General features: G+C 38.1%; 1 protein-coding gene across 2 annotated transcripts in view; it reads left to right on the top strand.

The window, feature by feature from the left end:
- Nucleotides 1–1,849: 1,849 nt before the first annotated feature.
- Nucleotides 1,850–27,823, top strand: part of MGAT5 (alpha-1,6-mannosylglycoprotein 6-beta-N-acetylglucosaminyltransferase) — a 69,478-nt gene continuing 43,504 nt past the window's right edge. For both annotated transcript variants that reach the window (XM_084209047.1, XM_084209046.1), the window contains exons 1-6: nt 1,850–2,146; nt 6,183–6,350; nt 16,609–16,685; nt 18,138–18,227; nt 26,154–26,225; nt 27,309–27,470. In XM_084209047.1, the coding sequence (XP_084065173.1) occupies nt 1,909–2,146; nt 6,183–6,350; nt 16,609–16,685; nt 18,138–18,227; nt 26,154–26,225; nt 27,309–27,470 (807 nt within the window). In that variant the 5' untranslated portion in view covers nt 1,850–1,908. The remainder of the gene's footprint in view (nt 2,147–6,182; nt 6,351–16,608; nt 16,686–18,137; nt 18,228–26,153; nt 26,226–27,308; nt 27,471–27,823) is intronic.

The following is a 27,823-nucleotide window of genomic DNA, read 5'->3' as shown; positions in this document are numbered from 1 at the left end:
TAGAGGATGTTGTCAGTGCTTACTTGAAATTAAGTCACTGAGGGAATTTGTCTGGAATATTTTAGATTTTTTTTTTAAGTCATGATATTGTTTTAGAGTATGGAATTTTTTATATTTTATTGCACCCAATATTGCAAAAGAATAGTAAAACTTTCAGCTTTTAATGAACTAACAATATTCTACTATTCAGGCAGACCAAAAACAACTCAAGACTAGTTAAACAAACAGAAGGAAGTAAAATTTCTCCCTGCCATTTCTTGGAAAATTACTGAAATTTATGTAGAGCAGCCGTAAACAGAGTCCTCAATTTTCTCTGTTGAGACTGTTCATTTTCTTTCCTGAGATACTTTTAGTGTGAAAAAAGCCAACTTGAGGGCTTTATGATGTTTTTCATTGTACTTGCAATTAATTTCTCTTCCCCATTCCTCCTTAAGCAAAAGATGGCTGCAGATTGTTCTTTTAGCAGTGTGAGTGCACGGGACAGTGCCTGCCTTACTGCTTTTGGTTTAAGTAATGTGCCTTCACTTCTACAATCAATTTAATCAGTGCTGTGCAATGTTCACACTCAAGTCACACTGAAGATTAGTACTCCAAAGGTATTTCTGTTCCACTGCACAACTCCTGGTTCAACTGGAAGCAGAAGATCTACAGGGAATTTTAACAAGCAGGGAGCGCTGCTAGCAGGGATCTGAGTAATTATCCTATTAAAACAAAGCAACATCTGCATTAGCTGTGCAAGCAGAGAATGGAAGGGAACATTATGTTCTCTAATCCTGTCTGGGAGCATTATAAAGTTAAAAGGATAACATTTTACCAAATCTGTGTTCTAACATGATAGGTTACACTTAATTACCTTTTAATTACCCCTCTTCTAGTTGGACTTTAGGCTAAGGACCCTGCCTCTAACTCTCATCACAGATCGTTTCTTGCCTTTGAATTCTTTATGCCAGGTTTTATAACTGAGTTTACCTTGAAAAGTTGGTCCTACTGTATCTTGAAGGCCTTTATTCCAATTCCTTTTCCCTTGTGTATGAAAAGCTCTGAGAATGTTAGTTTCTATATAAAAGGCATGTTGCTGCATTCAGAAGTTTGTGTTTTCAGTTTAGTTGCAAAGAGCAACCTCACTGGAGCATGTTTTATGGCTGAGGAGTAACTATGCACAGCAGAGGCCACACAGGAGCAGGACATTATTCCAGCCTCCCAACTGCTTGCAGTGGAAGCCAGGAGAGTGTATTGGCTTAAATAATGTAGATTTCTTCTTTCCTCTTTCCCCCTGAGGGAGTCTGATTTCCTGATCACCTATCTAGCCATATGCTGTAGCTCCTGCCAGGAACTCCGAGCAGTGTCACTGCCAGCTAAAATTACTTGTTTTCTGAGAACTGAATTACATTGAGAATTGTCTTCAATTGCTGCACTGGCAACATCGCAAAGTTTTACATACACACACAAATAAATATGTTACAGCAGCCTTACTTTGAAATACAGCTTAGAAACCACTTCAGGCAGGGAATCTGATCCAGATCCTGTGAGGTGTTCTCCACCTGCTCAGGCACATCACCCCTGCTTTGTTGTCCTTCCAGTGCTTTTCTCACACCTCGCTCTGGCTGCCGCAGTGCAATGATGAGACATGCAAATGAACCATTTACAAAGCAAGCTCATTGTCTGCTCCTGCTTTGTACCAGTTAGAGGGGAGAGCCAGAGTGGGCAGTAAAACCTTCAGGTGTGCTAACTGTGCTTTTTCCTCTTCTCTTGGACAGGATGGAACTGAAACACGGATATGTGTTGACAAAGGAGTTGGAATAAGACTGAGTCCTGCTCTGTGATATTTATATACCTGGACCATGAACTTGCTGTTTGGCTTCATGCTTTAGGAACCTTTGCAGTAACTGTGTGAAGCTGTTGGGAATCATGGCATTCTCTCCATGGAAGCTGTCCTCTCAGAAACTAGGCTTTTTTCTGGTGACTTTTGGTTTTATTTGGGGAATGATGCTTCTGCATTTTACTATTCAGCAACAAACACAGCACGAAAGCAGTTCAGTCCTGCGTGAGCAAATTTTGGATCTCAGCAAAAGATACATCAAAGCATTAGCTGAAGAAAATAAAAATGTAGTTGATGGGCCTTATGTTGGGACAGTGACAGCATACGGTAAGTGTGTTCTCTGGATTATTTGATAATCTGATTAAGGCTTTTTCCTCAATTTTCCAAACATTTTGCTTCATCATGCCTCTCAATTAGCAGTACTTTACCCTGTGCATTTTCTGTGTAAATGGAGAAAATGGCCTTTCCTTTAAGTGGGACAAACTTTACATTTCCAGTTACTTGAAAATGAAGGTATCGGCTAATTTTTATTATGTCTGTCTGGTAGCTCTATCTAGTATGCTTTAGGTTATTTGTTAGAACTCAGTTTTAAAAAGCTTTTTTTGGTGTTTTTGAGAAAGTTGGAAGGCTTTTCAGCTTTCACGTCAGTGATGCAAGAAATTCCCTTCTTGGAATAGCTTGGAAAAGCTTGCCTTAGTTTAAAATGGAGACCTGCTATTTATTTCTTCTTTCCCATTTCCCTTCTTTGGTCAGTCAATTTACTTAATGTTTAAGTTTATTTATCTGGTATAATCCTAAATTAAACTTAAGTATATCCTATTTGCCTCAGGGCAGAAAACTCGGTGAGTTTTAGTGCTTTGTTTGGCAGTTGTTTTTAATGCTTACTCTCTTCCAGTTTTTACACAAGAGTTAAGATTTTGTGCATGTGTCAGACAAAGCAAGTGGATAAGAATGAAGCAAATAACCCAAAAATATTACTAAAAAATGAAATATAATCAAATTTCAGGTTAGGTGTGGTTCCTTCTCAGTCTGTTAAGATCACATAATGCACCTTACTTGTTTAGCAATTTTTAGACTCACTTCACTTGCTTTCCAACTTACCTATGCACTTCCAGAATATCTGGAAAACAAATTAGTCATTTAGATTTGTTTTCTTTTATAGTTGTCTTAATATTCAGCTCTGAAGAAATTGAGTAGATAGTTTTTGTATGCTTAGAAAAAGAATATAGACTAGGATGCAACAGATAGAATAGCTGCACTTTTTTCTCTGGTTTTCTCTTAATACTCTATACTGTTTGGGGCATGCAGTGAAAATATCCTGCTGGAAGGTTCTCTCTGTGTCTTGTTTCTGTCTCCAGTCCTTTTTCCTCTAAGAAGTAAATCTTAGAGTTGGTGTGCATTTGTTTGCCTGTAAGCATGAGATTATTATCCCCAACATAGCTAACAATTAAGTGGCTTCATTGCTTAAATAACAACCTGCCCTTATTCTGTAACTCCAGATTTGTGCCTGCATGTTGAGCTATACAGGAGCTTTAGCCTTACAAAGCAGCACAAGCAAAACTAGATCAATATTTCAATTGAGGATCTCTGAGCCAGTAGAGATCCTTAGAGCATTTTGTGTTAGGCTCAAAACAAAACTTTATCTGCTATATAGCCATTACCAGTGTCCTGTTGCTGTGCAGGGCTGCTGGATGATGGATGAATTGAGAAAGAATATAGACAACAAAACCCAAACAATCTGGCTCCAGATATTGAAGGTAATTGGATTAATATGGGTACAGGATATCCATAGGCAAAGTCCCCCTGCAGCTTGTTGCCTGTGGCATTAATTTCTTGTTCCAAACCCTGCTGGGGAATAAGTTGCCTCCAAACACTGGTCAAGTTCCCAAGGAGAAGTTAAACTGCATTTGGAAATGGGTGAAATAACTTTGTGACACTTCTGTGTAGGGAAAGCCAAGGTTTGTGTAGCAATTTCAAATCCACGGCTGACAAGATTTTTAAGATTAAAGATTTAAATTTTAAGTTTGGCTAGGTGTTTTCAACAAAGTAGTTTGGAAAGATGGAAAAGAATGGTAATGCAGTTATTTAAAATATTTCAGGGAAAAGTACTATAGTGAGTGAATAACACCATATTAAATAATAGCTTATGAAACTGGGTAAGGTAATTACTTAATGAGTTAATTTGTCCTGTTTGGCATACCAAATGACTTGCTGCTAGCAAATAATCAGGTTAGCTCTTCACAAATAAACACATTAATGACTGATGTTAATAATAATTGGTTGAGGTTTCTTCAATATTCTGTGAAAATTAATGCTCTTGCTTATTTAGTCTTTTTATATTTCTTAATGTTATCCTCTGATTGCTTTAAGTGAGCACAGTCGTGATTTCCATGTTCAAGAATAAATTAAATGTTTGCTAGATTTGACTGCTTTTACCTAGCTGAAAGGTTTTCAGTCATTCCTTAATTGTGGTTGCACAGCTTGTTTACTTTCTCACTTTTTCTTTCTGCCCTGTATTCACCTGTCAGGTAGATGGCTCAAATATTTTCCTTTTAAAAGTTATAGTTCAGATATACACAGTGAATATTGGATTTTTCTTTATAGCAGTAAACAGTCCTTTTACAAAAATTCTGTGAATCAGTGCTTCTGCCCTCCCCTTCTCAAAGCAGCCTCCACTTCCCTTTTTGTTCTGACAAGATGTTTCTCAGATCAGTGTGTTGGTCAGAATTAAAAAATAATAATTTTGAACCTCTTTTGTCTTTATGATCAGTGTATACTTTTATGTAGGCTACGTTTCTTCCTCACTGTTTCCTGAGTTATTTTTACTACTTTTTTTTCCTTGGTTTTATTCTTCCTTCTGTACTGTGGTTTTGTTCCTGTTAAGTCCAGAGTTTCCTTTTCTTCTGCACACTATGCCATTAAATAACTTCTGGACCACCTTTAAAGTAGTCCAAATGTGTGGACTAATGCTTCAGATTCCACCTTCTGATCTTTACAGGACAAAGGAAAACACAGTTATGATGAGAAAGGCTTTCTTTATGGCACCATGGAATAAATATGATTCACCTTTTGTTTGGAAAAAACAATTATAACCTTTCTAAAGCAATACATTATCTTATTTAGTCTCTCATTTGCACAAGAATTGAGATAGTCGTGGGAAAAATAAAAAGTAAACACTGAATGAATGTGTCAAAAGTACAACTGCTGTAGAGACAGGAATCTCTTCAGATGTATGGAAAAGTTTTCTGTTATAGATCAGAATATTATTTGACTTGAAAGTTGTGTAAAATAGAAAAAAATTATACCAAAACGCATGCAATTATTTTATGTAATTAAATGGAAAAATAATGTAAATTTCTTGTACCAAATTCTTTAATCTTTACAAGGGTAAATGAACAAAGGACAATAGTTTCATCTTCTTTGGCTTGTTGCCATTATAATTCTACAGTTTTTTCTGATAGTGGTCTAGTTTTCTCCTCTTGCCCTCAGTTCTTTTAACTTGCCAAAGTGTCTTGTGTTCATTCAAGAATTCTGAACAAAATGAAAGCCAAGGAAAAAAATGAGAAAATAAAGAAAAATTAAAAAATAAGGAAAAAATAAGGAAAAAAAGGAAAAAATAAGGAAATAAAGAAATAAGGAAAATAAAAAGAACTCTCTCTGAGTTGTCATTTGATATGCAAATTCCTGTTATTGTTCATTGCCTTCCATGCCAAGGAAGCCCTGTGTCAGACCAGAGACAAATCACCAGACTGAAGAAAGAAAATGTGTGTTTTGGTGTTGTGTAAATACAACAGAAAGGTTGAACTTAACTTTTTTTTAGTAATTATTATATATTTTTGATTTGTCAGTGCAGAAGCTGGTTACATGCAGGAGATGCAGGAGAAGGTTTTTGTACTGGCTTAAAGTACAAAATCCTGGGAAGGGGATTTTTGTTCCCAGGTGACTGAGTATCAACAGGCTGTTCCTCTGATAGTGTTTGAATATGGATTTAGGTTTAGCCTCATTATTATTTAAGCAGCTTCTTATTACTTGAGCCATTGCAAAGCAAGCATTTTTCTGTTCCTGTAAAGGCTCACATTTCACCTTGAATGTTGATATCTACAAGTAGCACTGTGCTTCATAAAATATACAGGCTGACAAGTTCCATGGCCAAGGAAACTTGGATCTGAGGCTGAACAAAGTGGGGAACATGAATGCATAGAGCTGCTGATGGCAAAGATTTGCACTGAGCAACTGTGTGTGTGTGTGTATATATATATATATATATATCTCCAGTCTCATTCTTGTATCTATTGTTTGGTTCTGTCTGACAAGTGTGCACTCTGCATTATGAAGCAGTTTAACTTGTCATTTTCATTTGCAGATTTGAAAAAGACCCTTGCTGTCCTGTTGGATAATATCTTGCAGCGCATTGGGAAATTGGAGTCCAAGGTGGAGAATCTTGTACTTAATGGAACAGGAGCAAACTCGACCAACAATACCACCACTTCTGCTCCCAGCTTAGGAGCAGCTGAAAAGCTTAATGTAGCAGGTATGTATGGCAATTACCAAAATTATTTATGAGCTGTTTCATCTTAACCTTTTCTCTCTTGAGCATAACATGATTTTTCAGTGTTAGATATTTGGAATGTCTTAGAAAACAAAATTCAAAGTTTAGCCTTTATCAATGACAAACTGAAGTCCAAGCTTAGTGGAAGATTTTTTTTCTGTGGTAACTAACACATTAGAAAATCAAAATCTCTTCTCAAGGGAATAGTTCACCCATTTATAGTAATGTTTCATGCTTTAAATGGCTGCATTTTAGAATGATGAAACTGGGGAGATCTTTTCTCTCAAAGCCTAACTATTTAGGTTGGTATCAATCTGCTCTGCCATTCTACCATACGCACTTTATTGGTTATTAACTGAAAGAAAATGTTTATTATATTTGTTGGCCATGATTTAAAAATGTCTCTTCCTACAGTGTTTAATGGCTCTTAGGATTTGACACAGAGAGATCACCTGCCTGGTACATTCAGTTAAAATAAAAACATGTTTTGAGTTGACATTTGAAGTCATTCATTTTGTTTTCAATGAATGGACTGTTTTGTTCTGCCACCAAGTTGAAAGAGATACTGGCAGTCCTGACTCATAGGAAAGTCTGAGTGAAAGTCCAATGATTTTTGCAGTCCCAAAAGAGAACAGAGCAGAAGAGTTAAGGCAACTTGGTAAATAAGTTGATAACTGTGCTCCTATGTCTTGTCTGTCCTTGGTTTCCTGCAAAAGTAAATATTTCTGTTGAGAAGGTATTACTTGCTAAAATTCTCAAAATAGAGAAGCAAATTCTGCCTTTGGTAGGGAAATGTCACTGGAACAAGTCTAGGAAAGCAGATTTGCAAGTGATTGCTTGATGTCAGTGTGGCAGCAGAGTTGCTCTCAGCTGCTCAGTCCTAACTGCAGCTCTCTGTCCCACGGTGCTAAAGTCATGTTATCTCTTGGTCAGACAGACTTTTCCCTCCCCCCATCTGCCTTGCCTTGGTAGAATTGAAGGCAGGTCAGGAACAAGTACCTGGAGAGGTGCAGCACCTGCAGGGTGCTGACAGGCTATGCCAACCTTCCTGCCACAAGGCATCCAGCCCAAGATCTTGGAAAAACTTCCACTGAGATGAAAAGTGAACGAGTACAGCACTGTTAGTGTTTCTGGGCCATATATATAAAAAATGAAAAACATCCCTGTATGTTTTCTTTTTGTAGCTGGACAAAAGAGAGTTATTTCCTTAGATTTGCAGATAATTGGAACATGTATACTCATGTTGTTGCTTTAAAATTTAAAGACAAAGGTTCATTGTTCTTACCTGAAAAGGAAACATCTTTCATCAGTTCTTAGGGTGATTTGAATGTTGTTTATTATTCTTGGAGTGGGCTAGATTCACAATTTTGCTGTTCAGGAGCAACATTGAAGGAGCCTGGTAAGACTTTTCCGTTTGCAGTGTTTGCATTACTTTGTACTGCCTGAGGCTTGCTCTGTAGCAAAGAACACAATTCCTCTAATCAGAGCCACAGGCTTTTTACCTTTGACTCCTGGTACCCTGTGTTTAAAATGTCTGAAGCAACCATTAAACAGCAGCAACAGGAAAAACCTTTAGGTAAGAGCTCCTTAAGGTTCGATTAATGTATTGTGCTGATGGCTGGATGATGTCACTGCTCAGGTATCTCTGGACTGGATAGTACCTAGGGTTAGAGTTTGAACCTAATCCCTGTTCTAAGTGCCTGCTCCTCATCCATTTGAAGCAATCAGGGGCAATTACTCAGATCAGAGGCAGCCAAATGGAAATGAAAAACTTGTCTCTACTTCTTCCTTCATGGCAGTTTCCTGACAGCAGGCTCTTGAAGCCATATAATTCCAGCATAATTGTAATATAAGTATCTTCTCTGTTGGGAAGGAATTGTTCAGAAAATAAGCTAGGTGAGGGTATTGTGATAATGCCAATGTTGATTTTGTCTGTAATATTTCAATAACATCCCTTTTCTATTGGGTTAGAGCAATTGAGGTAATGTGAAAATTGTGGTGAAGGCATTTTGTTACCCAACAGTTTGTCATTTTACTGGAGTTGAAAGAGGAATGTGTACAAATACAGATGATACTTTCTTTATAGCATTCAGCTGTTACACTATGAAGTGATCACAAGAAGCATGTTAGGATTACCCTTCCTCTCTTTACCATTTGTAAAATTTTAATGCTGATTTTAGACAAATTCATGTTAGACATTGTTAATAATTGTGGTCTTTCTGTCTGGACAACCATAGTGTTTTTGAAGCATCTGATTAACATAATGTTTACTCATTTTGATAATCTTTTTTAAAGGCTTCTTGATTTGCTGCTTAAAACTCTGCAGTAAATTGTGTTTTATAGTCTTATTTGTCAGTGAAACAGTGCAATGTCATTAGCAGACTTTTCTGCAAGAGTCCTGCTTCCAGTGGAGCTACATCATGCAATAATAAAAATATGCTTATAAAGCTTTGGCTGATTGGTTTCAAAAGCAATAAAAATGTCTTTCCTTCTCTCTCTTTGTTCTATTTATCTAAGTTGTATCTGAAAAGCTTCTGAGATATTTGATAGCCATCCTTTTTGCATCTGTAATATGTTCCCATACACACAGGAAAGTATTAATCTAAACTTTGAGTGCCTAGGACATAAGAGTTCTCATCAGCCTTTAGAACAGGAAGCTTTGAGGCACTGCCACTAATGACACCCTAAGCAGATTTAAAGGTGATGTTGGAGAGATGTTTAAACAGAAATGAGGAAATACAAAACCATGGCATTTTGAAGCAGAGCTTGTCTACAGAGCTGCTACTGTTGTAGCTGCATCTTTGGTTCCATATGACAGGCACAAGATCAGTTTGGTTTAGGCTATTTAGTTTTTAACAATTGTGCTTTTCTAAAATAATGATAAAAGAAATCCTTGATTTTTGTGGGACAGAATTGCACTATCATGGTTCATCAGATAGGGAAATCTGCACAAACATGATCAGAGAATCAGTCCTCTGTTTTGTTCATGTGATATTTTTGGTAAGCAATGGGAGTGGGATTAGTGTTGTGTTGTGGGATGGGTTTCTTTAGAGGTGGTCATTGCTCTTTCTGTGCTTGTTCAGTGACAAGCTAAATTTTTGACAATCTTGACCATCTAACACCCCAGGTATAATAATTGTACTGAAAGCTCTGCCAGACTGATTGTTTACAAAACATTCTTTTGCCTTAAAGTGCTGCTTTGAATGATTTTAATTGTGTATCTTTGATCCCACAAAAATGAGCAAGTGAAGGTTTGTGTTAAATCCTCTTCAGCCTTCCCCTTGTACACAGCTGGTGCTGGGAGGACCCTTGCAGAGCCTAAGGACAGCCCAGGCTCAGGCTGCTGTGTGGAACCCTGCACAGTGAGGGAGGACACTGCTGGTGTAGCTGTTCAAAGCTTCCACAGCTTTTCTGCCTTGTGCATTAACTTGTTCTGCTGTGTTGGCTGTTCAGTTCCCTTTTAACAACTTCAGTTTTAGCATCTTTCAAGTCACTCATTAAGATGCAGACTTCAGTGTATACTTGTCATTTAAGACATGATGGCTTGGATGCCTGTCAGATATCTGGCATCCTTTGTGAATATGTAGCAAGGCAGGCTGACAAGTCAGCTTTGGCAATGATACAAGAAGGGTTTTTTTTAATAATGTTACTATGGTGAGAAGGACCTTTGTCATGGTATTTCCACGTCCTTATTCCTGAAGCCTTGGGGCTGCCACACTGAAGCCTTTTAGGTCAGGGGGAAGGACTCAGGTAACCTCAGGATCAGTGGATTTGTTTCCATGGCTTTCTGATTAATTTTGTTAAATAGCCTTGTTGGGTTTAGCAGTCTGCAGCCACAGTTCCACCACAGTCCTGTACTTGCAGAGATTAAAAAAGCCAAGATACTGCATATTGCTTTAAATTCCAAAGCTGCCCACCTGTCTTGAAAGGACTAAAGGAGGCTTTTCTTCAGTCAGCACGGTGTGTTGTGCCTCAGAGCACAAAGTGCCTGTCCCCCCAGGGCACCAGTGGGTACCAGTTGTAGCAGGGTGTGGGACTGCATTGACTCTGAATGTCAAGGTAGCAGCTTCCTGAAGGTGATGTTTTGCTTTGACTCGTGTTTATTGTGCCCAATTCATTGTATTCTTTTTCCACACTTTATTTATTCAGATTCCCCCCCGCCACAAAGGCAGTTTTTTGGGGCTGGGGAGTTTTGTGTGCCCTCAAACCTGGCTGTCTCAGCACAGTGTGGTGTGTGCAGAGGACCACTGGTGAATATTTTCCACTGCAGTGCAAAGCTGTGTTAATAATGCTGAAGGGGGCTCTTAGGGGTCCCCTGGGCTGCATTTTAATTAACCACTTGACTACTACTTGAATTCTCCTAACACTGCATTGATTTCAGCAGTGCTAATGGAACACAGCAGCACAGCTTGTGTGAGGATGGACTAGAGGTAGAAAAGTTAATTTTCTTTAAATCATACCAACACTTTGCTACAGAAGTCTCTGAAATGTTGGTAGAAAGCATTTTGTGCTCTGCATTTAAAATCTTGAAACCTTTAGCTCATTTGGTTGAATATGTTGTTAGTGCTTTCAGCTCACACTGCAAATTCTCTCTTTAAAGAAATCTTACCAGCTGGAGATGAATAATGCGAATTGAATTGAGAATGTGTTAATTAGTTGGAGAAGGAAAAGAAGACCTTACACAAACTAAACCAGCCTTAACTACAGTCTGTGTCTAACCACAGATACCAGATTTCAGGACTGAAATAGAAACAAGAGAACAGTTTCATGAATTAAAGTAAGAATAGTACTTATATTTAATGATCAAAACCAGAAGGAGAACAGAGATAAAATTGGCGAGTAGATTTGAACGGATGTGATTACTCTGACCTTATAATACTAGAGAGGTTCTGTATTTTATGAAATCTGCTGATGGGAACACTTTTGACTTGAGCTATTATCTGTGCTGTATATCATCAAAAAATACTTTAATATGCACTAGTCTGAAAATCAGAGTTTAAGCCTCAAGGTTCCAAAGTACATCATTTTTAGTGTCGTGTTAAATTCTTAATACGTTTCTATTCTCAGAAGAACACCAAGCTGGTCCTTAGCACAGTTGATAGGCTGCTGGTGTCAGCTTGCATTTTCAGCTGTATTGCAGCCTCTTCATTTGCTTTAACCAATATTGCTATTTTAAAACACTTATGACAATAAGAGCACCTGTCAAACAGCACTCACTGCTGAGTGACTAATTATAACTCTTTTTCAGAGTACTGTCTTAGTGGAATATTTCTAGACTTCCTAACTGTCTGATGGAGGAAAATTGAAGCAGAATTTTTTTAGCCTATTACAAAGCACATTATTTGAAGAATGTGCAACGTAGGAAAGGGAGGAAATATGCATGTAGCACTGTCTATTGCTCATTTTTACTGTTTTATTAAAGAGCAACTTGAAAGCAAACAAAAATCAATTCCCTACCACAGACTGTGCTTTTGGCCACATCATTCTCAACGTGGGTGTTGTAAACCTTCACTATTACAAATAAAACCTGTGGAGTTGAAATGCAGGAGGCAATGAAGAGCTGCATCTGTGAGCTGGTATTTAGGGGCTGGAGGCCTGGGGCTTTAGCAGGTGCAGTGCTCATAGCAAGCAACAAGAGAGAAGCTTCTTTTCCAGGGCAGGGTTGGTGGCTTAGCTCAGATGTGCCACATGGCTGATGCTGACGTGCCAGACTTTGCACTGAAACAACTGAGGATTGTTCACAAGTTCAGGTTCACCTGCTGTGCTCCAACGACGTCTGATGCAAAGCTGTAGATCATTTGTGAAGGGAACATATGGCTCCTTTCTAAACATGAGGATGGAGTTTGGTAGTTACATTTTAAATATCCCAGGACCTCACAAACAGTATTTAAAGAGGTTTTTTAAAATCTGCAGTTGATGGGTGTTTTATCAATATTTTTCTTTTTTTTCCAGGATGATCTGTACCGACTGTATGCTCTTAGGTTTATTATGTGCTATATTCATGTTTTTAGTTTGTTAATGCATTGACTTTTAATGTAACATCATATGAGATAAATGTTTAATAATTATGTGTTTTCATAACAGCAGTCAAGAGGAGATAAGCTATGCACGAATTCAAAACCACTTAGGTGTGTTTAGAACATAAATTAATATAATGGCTCACACAAAGTTTAGGAGAAAAAAGTGTGTTTATTAACTGCTGTTGTTTTGTACTAACTTGACAGTTGTATTTCTAACTTTTTTTGTAAGTTCTGTAAGTTCTAAGTTTTGGCTGGGAAAAGAGATTTCAGAACTTGCATTTTAAATTACATAAATCCTAATTAAGGGTAAAAATTCTTGTGGTTTCTCAAATACTATTTTTTGACAAAAGTTCCTTTAATGTCTGGCTTAGTTTTCCCCTTCAGGAAAGAATTATCCAACATGAATTTGCTAACAGCATAATACATCTATCCAGACTTTTTAACAAGAATACTCATGAAATATTAGGGTTTGGGGTTTTATCTCCAAATGATGAAAAACTCCTAAGTCTTGACTTGTATGTTAATGCTTGCTTTTCATGCTTTGGAACATCCTGATGTGGAGATTGGCATCCCCAGGGTTCCACTTCTTCATCTCCTTTGTCTTTATGATCACACTCAGAAGTGTGAATCGCTGGTATCTGGTTGAGCTTGGTCTCAGCTGCTCATGGGAAACGCAAGATTTGTTCACCTCTGGATTCCTATTTAAGGAGAGCCAGCTAGGAGATGTTACCAACAAGCTCAAGCACACCTCCATGCTGAGTTCAAATGAGCAGCAAGAGGAGCAGAAAAGTAATTCTTCATACAGGGTCTGATCATTAAGAAAAAAATTGGGAGGGATGATTCTCAACCTACAACTCCCACTGCCAGTGGCCAAGAAGAAAGGGTACGACCAGAGCAAGTGGTAATTGACTGGAACTGTCAGGATTATTCACTGGGGAATTCAGAGCTCTGCACTGAATTCTCAGGCTTATGTGTTGAAACCAGCAGTGACTTGCCCATTTCTGCAGGCAGCTGTTGCTTTGGACAGCAGTCCTTGATGTAGATGTGTTTCCAGTCTGACTGCATCAGCTGGCTTCCTGCTCATGGGCATGGAGGAAAGACTGCTTCTCTAGGGAATACTCAGATGGAGCAGAATTACATTTCTCTGTTCCTTCTTCTGTTCTTTCACATTCATTTCCTCTTGTATGCGCATATTGCTACATTTTTTCCTGTTCTGGATAGCAGTTTTATATAAATTGTTTCATAGGACTGTTTATATTTAAGTTTTATAGAATTGCCTTCACTGTGATATTACCTGATTAATAGCTGAGAATGAAGCAAGTGAAAGCTGATGAAGGTGTTTGGAATATAGACCCATGGTAAGGCTGAATGGGAAGCTGGTGATTGTGTGAAGCATCTCCTCTGTCTGTGAACTTATGGAGGAAAAGCATAAATATTTTCGAGGAAGGTGAATCTCAGGAGTGTTTACTGTTGCTGGCAAGAAGGAGGACAGATGTCAGATACTCTTGGTAATAGTCCCAGACACATTAATATTTCAGCATGGTTAGAGGTGATAAAGGTGGGCATTAGTGTTCCATGTTCCTACACAGATTATCCTGGAGAGATCCGTGCTCTGTTCGTGTGTAACCCATCCCTGTGGAAGAGCAATAGTGGGGCTGCTCTGATAAAACTTTAGTGTAGTTGGCCACAGGGGAGACCAGAAGCCTGGGAAAGTCTGTATCTTGTGCTGAGAAAAGTTTTCTTTTTACTTCTTGGGATGGACAGGAGCAGGGAGGGCCGGGAGGGTTTGTGCCTGGGAAGTCTCTGTGTGCTTCTGCCATGCCTAATGGGAGCTGTGGAAGTGTGAGGCTGGTGCAATGTGTGACTGTTGGAAGAGGGGTTTTATTCTTGCAGGCAGACCTTGCAAATACAGGGATCCTGTAAAACCTTGTGAGCAATGAACAGCAGCAAAGGTCTTTGCCTCTCAACAAAAACACCCTGCGATGCAGAGAATGTGTTCACACGTGACAGAAGCAAACATGTAAACTGCAGTTGTGTATTTACCAAAAATCAGACTGCTGTCTGGATTTGGGGGGTTTTTCCTCCATCTTTTCTTTCTTTAACAGGCCGTGAAATCCCCATTAAAATGAAATATGGTGTAAGTGATAGACTTGGCACTGTGTGCTGTAAAATAAGGAATTACAGCTTGTGCTTGTGTATTACCCTGTACTTAATAGGACTTAAGTAGAAGAGAGGATTTGCTTGACTAACCTTCTGAAGAGGAAAGCCATCATATGATAGCATAATTAACTTGAGATAGAAGACATTTTTTTTATTTTAAATGACAAAATTCATGGCTCATTCTTGTTGGCAAGCTGTACCCAGGCATTCAGCATTTTCCACTCTAAATTTAGTATGGTGCCAAAAGTGAAACTTTTTCTAGGGTTATGCTGCATCTATGATGTTGCACCAGAGATTTCAGAAATCTTTTCTTCTTTTAGGAAGATCTTGAAATTGACATGCCTTATGTAAAACTGTTATTTTGCATTCAGACTTATGAGTTAGGAGGAGAGAAAAAAAAAAAAAGCCCACAAACTCTTTTAGACCATAAAGGTCTTCTAATGGAATTTTACTGATTATTGAAAATTACCATATAGTAACCATGCCTCCTTATTACTGTGAGATCTCAGTACTGATTCTGGTGTGATGCAAGTGGAAGGTCTGATTCCTGAACTGCAGTGAAGCAAACAGTCCTATTATTATGTAGCTCTACTGGCTGAATTGAGAATATATTTCAAATTGCTGCTATCTGTATGCATGCTCTGTATGTTCTTATTCAGAGCAGAAATCAGAGCTTTAGATGTCAGTGGTCTGGTCTGCAAGAACCCCACAAGGATGAGAAGATAGGCAGAATATTTTGAAAGTGCTTATTGATTTGAAATTACAAAGTCATTGTACAAACTGCTTTGCTTCAGTGCTATTGTCACTGGCAGTACAGCTCAGTTTGTCAAATCTCTCCTGCTGCAGAGACTGACAAAGAAGTGGGGACTTCCTGCCATGGCTCTTCTTTCCCCCATCAAGTTCATTTTGCAATGCTTGGCTCACATTTCAAGTTTTATCTTTAAAAGAAGCTATTTGCAAAAACATTGAAAATATACAGATCAGGTTGTGGGTTTTGCATATAATAATATAATGCAACATTTTAACTTTTACCCACAGATTTTTGTCACCATTCTATTCTAATACTGCAATGGTTTTTTTTGTATTTTCTTCTGGGCACTCTAATTAGCATATTCTGGATGAAATTGTGCACAGTTACTGCCACAGTATAAAATGTTCCCAGGTTGATGGCTGGCTGACTTTAATGATCTTGATTCTTGCCTGTAGAAAAAGCCAGAAATGATGCAGGTATAATTTAGATAGCTGTGGGATGAAATACCTAAATTGAAAACCTCCTCCACTCCCTTTGGCAAGAATCTCTCCACCATGGTAATAATTTTTCTTGCCTTAAAGGCCTGCGTTAGAGAGTTCTTCTAAGAAAGTCCCTTGGAGCTGAAGGGGTAATGTCCTTTAAAACTGCTGCTTTTTCCTTGGCTCATGGGCTAGAAATCCTGCTCTTTATTACAGTCTTTAATGCATTGCAATAATCTAGAATGAAAAAAATATTAAAATGGTCAAAAAAGTAGAAAAAATACCTTGGGAGACCATAGGAAATCTTTCTTGTGAGATGTGATGTAGTGCTGCTCAGTTGTTAAATTAGATCATATTGCAACATTTATTAATTGGGTCATATATCTGATGCCAAGTTTCAGATTGTGGGTATTTGATAAAATGGTAGCAGAGCTTGAAAAACTAGTTTTATGTTTAAGAGCCATATACATCCTATAAATGATTGACGAATGAAAACAAATTGTTGCAATTTAGTAGTTTCAAGCCCACTTTGCTTAGGAAATTATTTTCTTCTTGTTATTTTCAGTATGGATTAGCTTAATTTTTGAGTCCTCATAGATTGATTTTTGTAACTGAGCACTTTCACTTCAAGTCACAGTTGAAATCTATGCAGCCATTTTCTCGTGTGGTCAAAAAGGAGCATACTGAGTTTTAATGTTGTAACAAACATTACCCAGTAGGACCCTTCAGTCAGTCTGGGCTGTGGATTCATGAAAATAAAAGGCAGGATTCATCAGGCTATCTGTCAGAACTGTGAAATGAAGCTCAGTTATGGTCTGTGTTTTCTTTAGATCTCATAAATGGAGCCCAGGAACAGTGTGAATTGCCTCCTATGGATGGTTTTCCTCACTGTGAAGGGAAAATAAAGGTAAGTGAGCTGGTTTTAATCTTATGTGCATTCTATTAAAAATGGAACATATGTTGCAAGAGGTCTCTACTCAGCGGTGTTAAACAAGAACAACTGAGTCAAAAAATAGGATATTTAGGACTCTGTGTCACTGCAGCATTTCTCACCTCAAGCCTTTAATACTACTACTGCAGAGAAATAAAGTGACATCCTCTTAAGATAGGAAAAATTGGCATATTTAAATTCTATATTATTTACTGAAAAGCCTTATTGTTTGAATGCTGTCTTGTTATTCAGAAACTTCTCATTTTGGAAAAACCCTGTTTTCCTCCCCATGATGAGTAATTTGTTGTTCCCTTGCCCCAGGACTGTGATTCTGTGGGTATCTCACCCCAGCCCCTTTTTCAGCATAATGTTTCTTTGCATTTCTTTCATCTCTTTGCCCACAGGTCTGTGTGGTTCCTCTATTCTCCTTTTCCCTTGAAAACATTCTGCCTCCTCTGCTTAAGAATAGGCAGTGCCTAAGTGTGCAATCAGAATTCTGGGATTCACAGTGCATTCTACATAAGTCCTGTATTTTACTAATAATGCACTTGGAAAGGCTAAATATTACAACCCATCTGACTTTAGCTGGAAAAGAAAAAAGGCAACAAAAACAAAGACACAAACCCCAACAAAATTCCAGAGATGGAGGTTTTTCAGGGGTTTTTTTTTTCCCAAGATATGTTTCAAATGTAAAGGATACTGCTTATTACTGTGAATGCCCCATCCCTAAAAGTCAAGGCCAGGTTGGAAGAGGCTCAGACCAACCTGGTCTTATGGAATCTGCCCCTGCCCATGGCAGGGGTATTGGAATGAGATCATCTTTAAGCTCTCTTCCAATCCAAACCATTCTGTGGCTCTCTGATTAGTGGTGGACAATAGTAAAATTTCTGCTTGCTTAAATACCCAAGGATTTGTAAAATTAATACTCTACATTTTGAATCTCTGATCTGTGTTTTGATCTGTTTTGGCAAATAGGCTGCATAGTAATTAGGTAATACATTATTTGAATATTGAAATATGAACTGAAATTAATTATTTACTCCTGCAGAAATGGCAGATTTCAGTCTTGGTAACTGAAATGATATGTGAAATTCTGGAGGGAGCATGTCATGGTGGGGAACACGTAATGCATTCAACTCCAGCCAGAGCCAAATGTCTGGATCCCAGTTTTATTCTCCTTCTGATATTTGTCTCTGCTTGCCTGGCTGACAGTTTGTATAAGCTGTGCTCACATCTGCTGTGCTGCTGCTTCCCCAGCATTACTGAATACAGGGATACAGCGCTGCTAATCATTAATAAAATTCCTGGTTTGTTATTTGTGATATTTATAGTCACTTTGCCACTTCCTCCATTTTTCCTGGGTGTGAAGCAGAGCTATTTTGTTGTACTTTAACCTAATAAACTTTTGTGTCTTTTGTTGTGTTGCAGTGGATGAAAGATATGTGGCGATCGGATCCCTGTTATGCGAGCTATGGTGTAGATGGGTCCACATGCTCCTTTTTTATTTACCTCAGTGAGGTCAGTAATCTTCTCATCATATTGCCTTCATAGCTTTGGTAACTGTACTTTTCTCAAAAGAAATCATTTTGTTCAGAATAATTGGCTAAAGAGGAAAAAGTTATTAAAACTGAATTATTAAGCGTGTTGCTATTATTCATGAACTCTGCAGGGGTTTCTAGCCTGAAGAATTCTAATGTTTGTAACTGCAGTGGTGTGAGTAGCAGCTCTCCAGGGAGACCATGTTGGGTATCCTGTTAAACCTGCATGTGAAGCTCAGTCAGAGATCTTTGCCTTCAAACACTTTTTCTGTTGCTTTTAATGCAGCTGCTGAGGTACTAATAGGGAGGCATTTGGAATGGAAAATTTAGAAAATGGTGCTTGATGGTCCATTGTCCTGAGCAGCATGGCCACTTCCTGCTCGGAGACTGTTTGTGAATTGTGGCATCTGTTAGCAGTAACAAAAAAAAAACCAACCTGAATGTCACGTTTTTGGGTGAAATTGCAGCTATATTAGCTAAAGCCTTTGGTACCTGTCACAGCCTGAAGTCTTTTGTACACAGCTGAGTAGGGTGCTTGTCCTGGTGAGGTTTTGGGGGTTTTTTTCTATTTCCTGGGTAACACTTCTTTTCCAATAATTAATTTTGTCAATTAATTATCATGAGCTCTATTACTGGCTTGAAGCGTGCATGCACCAGATACAGTCAGGTGTATTTGATCATTCAGCCTCTTCTTTCTTATAAGTGAAATTTTGATAACTTATGGCAACTAATCTTAGAAGGAGTATTGATATCCAGTGGCTCACTGCTTGCAAAGAACTGAAAGAGCCAATGTGGCTGCAGGATTGCAACTAATAATAATTTTGTAGCTTCTGTAGGATTGGGAGGGTTGGGCTGGGATTTTAAATTATATATCTGAGATTAAAACAGTAAGTCTAATATAATAAATGACTTGGTTGTAATCAAAGCAGTTTCTATTCATTTACTCAGTTGACTGTCATTGAACTTCTGGGGGTGGTGCTTGAAGCAGCAATAGTTAAATGCATATCCAAAACATTTATCTGAAGGCATAACAAAGGCTGGCTTGAATCACAGTTTTGACTCATTCCATTTCTAGCACCAAGTGTTGATTTATTTATGGGCTGTGAAGCTGTAGAAGGAAAAGATACAGGACAACTATATTGTTTATCTTGTTATTTATCAGAGAGGCTAGAGATATGGTTTCATTATCATCTGAAGTTGATCTAAGGTTTCTACTAGAAGGTTTTGTTTTAGCATCAGAAGAACTATGTTTGGTCATTAGTATTCTGTCAACCAGCAGGTGCTTCATGGTTTTAATGCAGATATGTCTTAAAAGGGATGATGTGTCTCAACTGAACCCCAGACTCTAATATTCTTCAATGACATTTATTATTTTGCATTTCTGTTAAATCCCAATTTTTTACGTGAGAATCTTCCCTTATCATCAGTCTTGAAAAATCATCTGATGCTGTTAGCTCTTTCATAATTGTTCTTTCATGGCCAAATGTGAGCAGACTTTCAGAGGCCAAATGGTTGTTTTTTCAAGGGTCTTGGAATTTGAATTTTTTCTTTAAGCAGCAATATTTAATTTGGTCAACTTTTAATTTTGTGAAGGAATAAAAGTGCAATTAGCCTGTGTGCATATTTGTTAACTTCAGAAAAAGGTATTGTCCTTTTTTTTTTTCTCTTAGAGTGTTTTCTTATGACAGAATGTAAAACTAATATTGGGTGAGTGTGTTATTAACCTTGAGTTTAAATTTGGCATTCTTAATCCTATGATTAATTTCATGATTAATGTCCAGCAGCAGAGGTTGAAAGCTTAAATGTTTGCGAATGCAAGCATGAAATGAAATTCTAATAACACTACAATGATGTGGATTTATGAGGTGTGTTGGCTGCTAGGGATAACTTGGAAATGCTGTTGCAAGAGTAATTTGTCAACGTGGACAGTGATGAAGAGTTGACAGTTTATAGCGTGGTTGCACAGCTGAATGATAAATGTGCCTACAGAGCTCTCAAGTCAGAACTGCTGATTTAAAATATTAAAATGCATTAGGGTAATGGAAAGGATATTACTGTTAAGATTTTTCTTTTTTACTTCAAGGTTAGACTGTTGGAGTGAGATGGTTGTGTATGTGCATGTTTCAAAAGGCAATATATGTATCACATTATGTACAACCTCAGTTTGGAAAAACAATGTGCATGAAGTTATGCATATATCTACTTTCACTCTTCAAATCACCTCTACAATCTAGAGTGACAAGTGTCCGTGCTCTTTCACACTCTTCTGGGATCTACTTTTTTATTCTGAAGCAGTTCAGTTAGGGTGTTACATTATGCTCATCCAGTACTTTTTGTAATGTAAGTTTAAACTTGTAAACAAAGAAGCCCAAAATGTTTCATTTTGGTATGTAATATGGGTCAGAACCACAGAGACACAGAGTCATTTGTCCACAGTTTATGTAAAGGTTTAGAAACAAAAGGCTGGCATAGACCCCAGCCTTTGGGTACCAGCCATGTGCCCTGTTATGTTTTCCCCATGAGTGTCTGCAAAACAGGACCAATGCTGACAAAATCCAGGCTGCCCCTGGTGTTCCCTCCTGAAGAGCCTGCTCAAGGGCAGGTACCAGCAGTTCTGCCTTGCTTTGGGTGGCAAAAACACCTGCAGGAACTTGGGAACAGCTCTTCTGCACTGCTCTGTGTCCTGGCTGCTTGAGCAGAATGGGAGGCAAGTGTGGCAGCCCAAGGAAAGCAAGAACCAACCCAGCATGTCCTTTTATTTAAAGCTGTCCCCTGTGCAAACTTGCAGGTGAAACTGAGAGGATTTTTGCACTTTTTTCTCACTATTTTGCTTCAGGCACTGGGTCTTTCCTGAGGTGTGATGTGCAGCTGTGTGGTCATAGACCCATGGAATGGTTTGGGTTGGAAGGGACTTTAGAGCTCATCTTTTTCAAAGCCCTGCCGTGGGCAAAGACACCTTCCACTGTGCCAGGTTGCTCCAAGTCCTGTCCAACCTGGCCTTGGACTCCTCCAGGGATGGGGCAGCCACAGCTTCTCTGGGCACTCTGTGCCAGGGCCTCCCCATCCTCTGGTCCTCAGAACACAAATTGAGTCTTTGAAGAGTGGGTGAGATACAAATGGCCTGAATAAAACCAGGCTTACCTTCTCTTGAATACAGAGCCAGACAGGGATTAGAAATAACAAACATTAAACAGCAAGTTAAGCTTGCTTCCTTTTAACATGATGCCCATAGAGAAGAGCTACTTACTTTTAAACTTAGCATTTAGTTATGAAAAAAGACAGTGGTTTAACACTGTAATGGCTTTGGCACAGTTATCATTTTCAGGGATAGCATTGCCTCTGGGCAGAAATGTGAACAAATTAATTTCTAGGCAGTACAAAAATATATTTCACTGCAAAATGTCAGTTTGCAGCTGAAGAATGAAGCTTTTAAAAATATCTTGTAGAAAATGAGTTTTTCACACTATTTCCAAGCTTTTAAAAAAAGAAAAAAAAGTGGAGAAAGTGGAGGGAGATTATAGATCTTTTTTTTAATTTTCTTTATCTACATCCATGTTTCTCTGAGAGGACTGCTTTCCACACAGGAGTGGGATTGGTGGTCAGCTGGTAGCTGCAAGTTACCCCCTCCCATCACTCTGGTTCTTACCTGCTGGAGCTGGGCAGGTCTCTCTAAAATCCCAGGCTTTGGATCTCCAGCTCACCTTTCAGGTGCCCATGTAATTTTTGGTACCCATCTTGGAATCCAGCACTTCAAAGATTTAAAACTGGTTTGAATTCCAGTCTGTGACACAGTTTTTGCATGTGTGCTAATACACTGCTGGAGAGAATTCTTGTTTTCAGTCCTTCAGACTTGATGGAAACACAAGGCATAGCTTGGTAGTGGGAGTATTTTTCTTCATATTTCTGGTTTCAGGGCTAAAGCAGAAAAACACAAACCAAAGGTGATTTTGAGTATGGATTTGTTTCCAGGGTGCAAGCTGTAGTCTGAGGCACAATTTAGTGAAAATTCCTGGGTATCATAATTATAGAGATTCCTCTAATCTTTGTGGTTTTTCTAGTTAACTGCAATTTGCTCACATCCATGGGGAAGTCCCCTTTCCACAATTTCTGCTGCTAATCCTGGACATTGAGTTAATGATTTGTATTTCTTCAGTGTAATGTAACATCAAACCAGCTTCTTTCAACTCTATGCAAATACTCAGAAATTTCACAAAACCAGTGTTGTTGTCTGAAATGTAAATCACCGAAGTTCAGACTTATTTAGACATCTTACATATATCCCCAAGAAACTGAAATGCTAATGGTAGTCAGCACTTTGTCCCTGAATTATCTGTTGGTGGATTGGCCTGATATTGGGTGATTTGTGTTGTTATTTTTTTCTTCTTCTGTCACCTTAAACTGGGATTAGTCTTCTAATGACTTGTTGGAAAAGACATAAATGCCAGTGTATGAGAGGAGTGAAATAACAGTGCACATTGCTGAAGGCAGACAGGAGGCTGTTTGTTGATGGATGTGTGAGATGTTGTGTTGCCTTGTCACCAGGGCTGTGGGTACCTAACACCCAACACTTGAGACTGCCTTTGGAAACAGCCACATCCAAAGCTGCCTGTATCCTGCTCCATTTCACTCACCAGACAGGCACTCACCTTGCACATCACAGATTCTGCAACCCCTTCAAAGGGATTCTGTCACTGAGGAAATGCTAAACAAACAATAGGGGTTCAACAAGTCACCTTCCCAATGGGAGCAGTCCTTTCACATCAAATTCTCAAAAGGATTTCTGGCATTACAAGTTCGCTACCTGCCTTCATACTGCCTAATAAATTTAAAGATGCACTTTCTTTCAGCACATATTGCAGTGGATTATTTTGTTTGTGTATTCTTCTCTCCTGGACTCAAGAGCAGCACTGTACCATGGATAGAAATACACTGAGCACTGTGTTCACCTGGTGTGTAAAGAAAGTTATTTTAGCTTCCCTGTGGATGGGCTGCACCTGCCCTTTGGCAGAATCCAAAATGAAGATTATCCCAAGGGCTCAGAGCATGCCCTTCAGCTCCTGCTTTATTCAGCTCCCACTGTGCCTCTTTGAAAGCATAAAGGTCTTTCTGAAATTTTGAATGTGGAGAGCTGCTGGCAAAGTATACTTTGATTCAATTTGGAAGATGCTCAGACTACTCCAGTGCTACAGATGTTTGTCAGGTTCTTGAAACCTTGCTTGAAGTACTTGCTCTGTAATAGAGTCAAGTGCTGCAATCTTGCCTTGCATTCAGTTTCAGTCTGTGTCTGAGGAAGAGTCACTGGAACAGACACCTGCAAAGCTTTTATAAAGCAAGTACTCATCAAATTTATTAGGTTTGTTTGGTTTGGTTTTTTTTATCATCCTAAACCTAGCCATTTACACCTCAGAGCAGTTCAGAACACCAGCTTTTCACTTGTATCTGGAATCATGTAGTGCTTAAATTTTGAACTTTTAAGCTGCTGTGCAGCTTAACCTTAAGGAGCTGGCTACTTACACTCCAGGCAGTGCTGTGACTAATGGATTCCAAACCAAGTAGGGAACACTTGGCTTCTCAGGTAGGCACAGTTTCCTGAGCAAGATCAAAGACTATCTAATGCCCTTGATTTGCATTGAATTCACTACCAGGAACAGGAGGCACAGCTGGTCTTATTCAAAAATATGACAGTACAAAGATAAATATAGTGTGTTCTGAATAATAGCTTAGCATTTATATCACTCATCCAAAAAATGGTCTGTCTTCAAATCTGCTTCCCAACAGTCATCTTTAACTGCTAATCTGTCTGGTATCACATCCTTCCCAATTTAAATCATGTACATGCCAGTACAACAGTAGGTTGCTATGGAGAGAATCAGCTGGAGAAAGAGCTGATGGTAACCCAGTGAGAGGAAGGCAGTGCTGGAAATGGGCAAGAGGAGACCTGATTCCTTCTTCAGAGGCAACTTTAATGTTTGGTCTTAAATAATCAAGTGAACAAGTTAAAGAGCGGGATCCAAATGAGCATCACTGCCTTCCTTCACCTTGCTCAAAATTAGGATTTGTTTTATGTTTTTCTTCTGTACCTAAACAGCTGCAAAGCTGAAGGATATTTCTGATGGAGTTTTCATCTAGACCCACTTTTGTGATATCATAATCCTTTCTGCCATCATTGCTAAAGACCAGTAAGGAAAAATGAGAGTCAGACCAGCTGCAGGCACTGATACTACTTTGAATCTATTCCTTAAATGTTTATTTGTGATGAGAATTATTATAATTTATTTTTAGACTAGAGGGAATATTTCTGAAAGCACAAAAGAACTGTATTTGTTTTTCAGTCAGTGAGGCATGCAGTGAACTGTCCTTGGCAGCCCTGAAAAATCTGCAATTCCTTTAGGATGCCTTGTGGTGCAATGTGAAATACATAAAGTCAGAAAAGGGGCACATACAGTAGTCCTTGAAATGTCATATCTTAATTTAGATCAGTTCTAATGCTAGGAATAATGCAAAATTTGTACTATTAAAACAAAGAATAAAAAACCCACAGTTTGTGACTGTGCATGATTTATAATGTGGAGCTTGCAACTCTTTTCTGCCACAACTTTATAGTTGTAAAAGTTAGGATAGATAATTGCTACACTTTCTGGTGTGGTTCCAGAGTTGAAGACCCCTGAAGAATCAGGTGTTTTCAAAGGAAGATGATAAATCCCTGCTTTCAAATGTTGTATTAAACACATTGAGTAGGTTAAGTCATAGCATTCAAAATGCTTTTTAATAATTTGTCTGAGGAACCCAATGTTGATACATTTCTTCCCTTTAATGAGGTTAGGATGGCTATTCATTTATTTTCATGTGATTGGCCCTCTAGGCAATCATATGGTGTGATCTTAAGCCTTTAATCTGTAATGCTCCAGGCTTCTGCGGCATGATTAAGCTAAAATTGTGTTTTGACAGGTCTGTGATTGGGGGAACCATAACAGCAACTCTGACTTTCAATTCTCTGAGAGTTGTGAACTCAATCAGTAGCGGTGGGGTGTCCTAGCCAGCTGATAAATTTTTGCATTTCCCCCTTTTCACAGTACAGTCATGTTTCGGTTTTCATGGGTTTGCCTCCAACACTGAGATTCCTCCTTCCCCAGAGCAAGTGGTCTGATTTCTTAAGGTACAAAATAATAAGGATTCTACACAACAGGCAAGATCTGGGGACAGCTCAGGAGCTCTCAGGTCTTGCATCCATTTGCTATTTCTTCACTGACTACTCCCTGTTGTACTTCTTTATTTTCTAGTGGACAATAGGAGGAGTATTGCATTTGCATTGATCATGTTTCTCTAAGAATCACAGCTGTTGATGCTTGTGAATATTGTTATTTGTGTTATAATTACCTTATTTATAGCCTTCAAACATGGTGGCTTTGATTCTATAATGATTCTTACTTTTTTGGTCTGCATTGCTACAAGGTAGAACTTTGATCCTTTGATTTAGCAAGCTTTGTCTTTTAATAAAGGTATTCTAGGGAGTCGGAAATGTTCCAAAATACATATTTTTGTAAGGTGTAGAAGCATAAAAAACTTATTGAAAACATTTTAGAACTGCTCAGAGAAATTGTATTTTGAGCACTTAACAGCTGACCTCTGCCTTGATCTTCTGTTTTCATTATCTTGAATGAATATCTAAATGTGACTTCTGGTGGCAAATTTGCTGGGTTAAAAGAGCATTGAATTGCAAAAAGCAATCTTAAGCTTTTTCTGCAAAAAAAGCAATTTTATCTTGAAATGATCACCATATTATCAGCTTATTACTTATTTAAGCCATCGGGTTAACTTAGAGGTGTAATATAAAGGCAGTGAGCAGAGGCTTTGGTCAGGCTGAAAATAAAGTAACATTATTTATTTTAATGTGATTGTTTTCCAGGTTGAAAATTGGTGTCCTCGTTTACCTTGGAGAGCAAAAAATCCTAATGAAGAAACTGATCAAAAAACAGTGGTAAGAACAACCATGTCCTTAATAAGGACAAATATGAGAAATAATTCAGTAATTGTGATTCATGCAAAATATCTTGGAATCCTGTGCCACATAAGTGCTAAAAAGATTAGAATTTACAATTTTTACTCCTCAATTCTTCAAAGCTGAAAGGAATCCTCCTTGACACGTGTAACTTATGCATTCAGTCATTGTATTGTGCTCTTGCTGGTAGATTTTCATTAAAAGCATTTTTGTGTTTAAATTTATGAAATACTCTATGCAGGTACTGAGAAAAATTACAAATCCACAAACTGCTCACCAGGGTTAAGTACACGTGAAAATGTCCATTTTTATTGTCCCAAAAATATGGGCCTTTTTTACAAAGCTGCATTTATAGAAAAGGCTTATATCCATTTCAGGTTTGTAGTAACATTTTGATTACTCCCAATTTTTTCCCATTAAATACTGTAAGCACACAGAATTGTTTCTAAATTGTTGCAGCCTAATTATGTAGCAATTAGGTATTTTAAGATAATTTAAGATAATTTCTGGGCTGCATATGAACACTTTTTACATAACATAGATATAGGCTGCCTCATTTTTAAAACCAATTTATCTTAGAACAGCCTAGCTTTAAAACAAGTATTTCCTTTAAAATTTATACCCTAGTAATGTTTCTTCCTTTCTGGTATAATTGGAGACTCCCTTGTGTTTGGAAGATTCATGATACACATAAATCTTGAGCCTACTGCTCTGTATTATGATTTAGACATACCTGTACCTCATTTTGAAGCACATGAACAATACCAGATCTTATACTGCAGAAATAAATGCATTGTGAAACATTGCAAACGTATTCTGGGCTACCAAGTACTACTAATAAAAATAACAGTAATTTATGTAGCTTAGAAGTGCCTGTTTAAGTATATCTTTAATATTTGAACTAAAATCTTAACGTGCTGGGACCGTATCTTTTTTTCTATTTCTGTTTCTTTTTATTAAAGAGGAATATAAACAGCTCACATTTGAGCAGTTTTTTAACTTCTGGAAAGTGTGTTGAAGAATAACTAATGTTTGGGATGTTTCTTAATGCTTTGCTTGAAGGCTGAAATTCGTATCAACTTTGATAATCTCTACAAAATGATGTCAAGGCATGAGGAATTCAGGTGGATGATGTTGCGCATCAGACGAATGGCTGATACCTGGATTGAAGCCATTAAATCACTTGCAGAAAAACAAAACTTGGAGAAAAGAAAACGAAAAAAGGTAAATGAGAACACTTTTCTTCGTGTCACTTGCTGTTATATGGGCTCTGTCAAGCTTCTTGTTCCAGGTGTAGCTTCAGAATGGAAATAGAAAATATAAAAGGTCGTGTTTATACTCCATTCAAGAAGTATTTTGCTGTTTGAAATTCTGTTGCAATGGTTGTTTGCTCTACAGATAGTTTTATCTGTTTTGCATGAGTCAATCTTGCACTAAGTGTTCTGACCTCTATAGTTTTGGATGAAATAGAGACTATGTAGACTAAGTACAGACTATGTTCTAAAGAGAGAAATTGTGAATTTACTGCAAGCTGATGACACTGGAGTGTTTTATGTAGTCATGGGAAACAACAACTG

This window comes from Fringilla coelebs, assembly GCF_963513975.1.
Source record: "Fringilla coelebs genome assembly, chromosome: 7".
NCBI classification, from domain to species: domain Eukaryota; kingdom Metazoa; phylum Chordata; class Aves; order Passeriformes; family Fringillidae; genus Fringilla; species Fringilla coelebs.
Note: the sequence above shows the minus strand (reverse complement) of the source record. Positions and strands in the feature narration are given on the sequence as shown.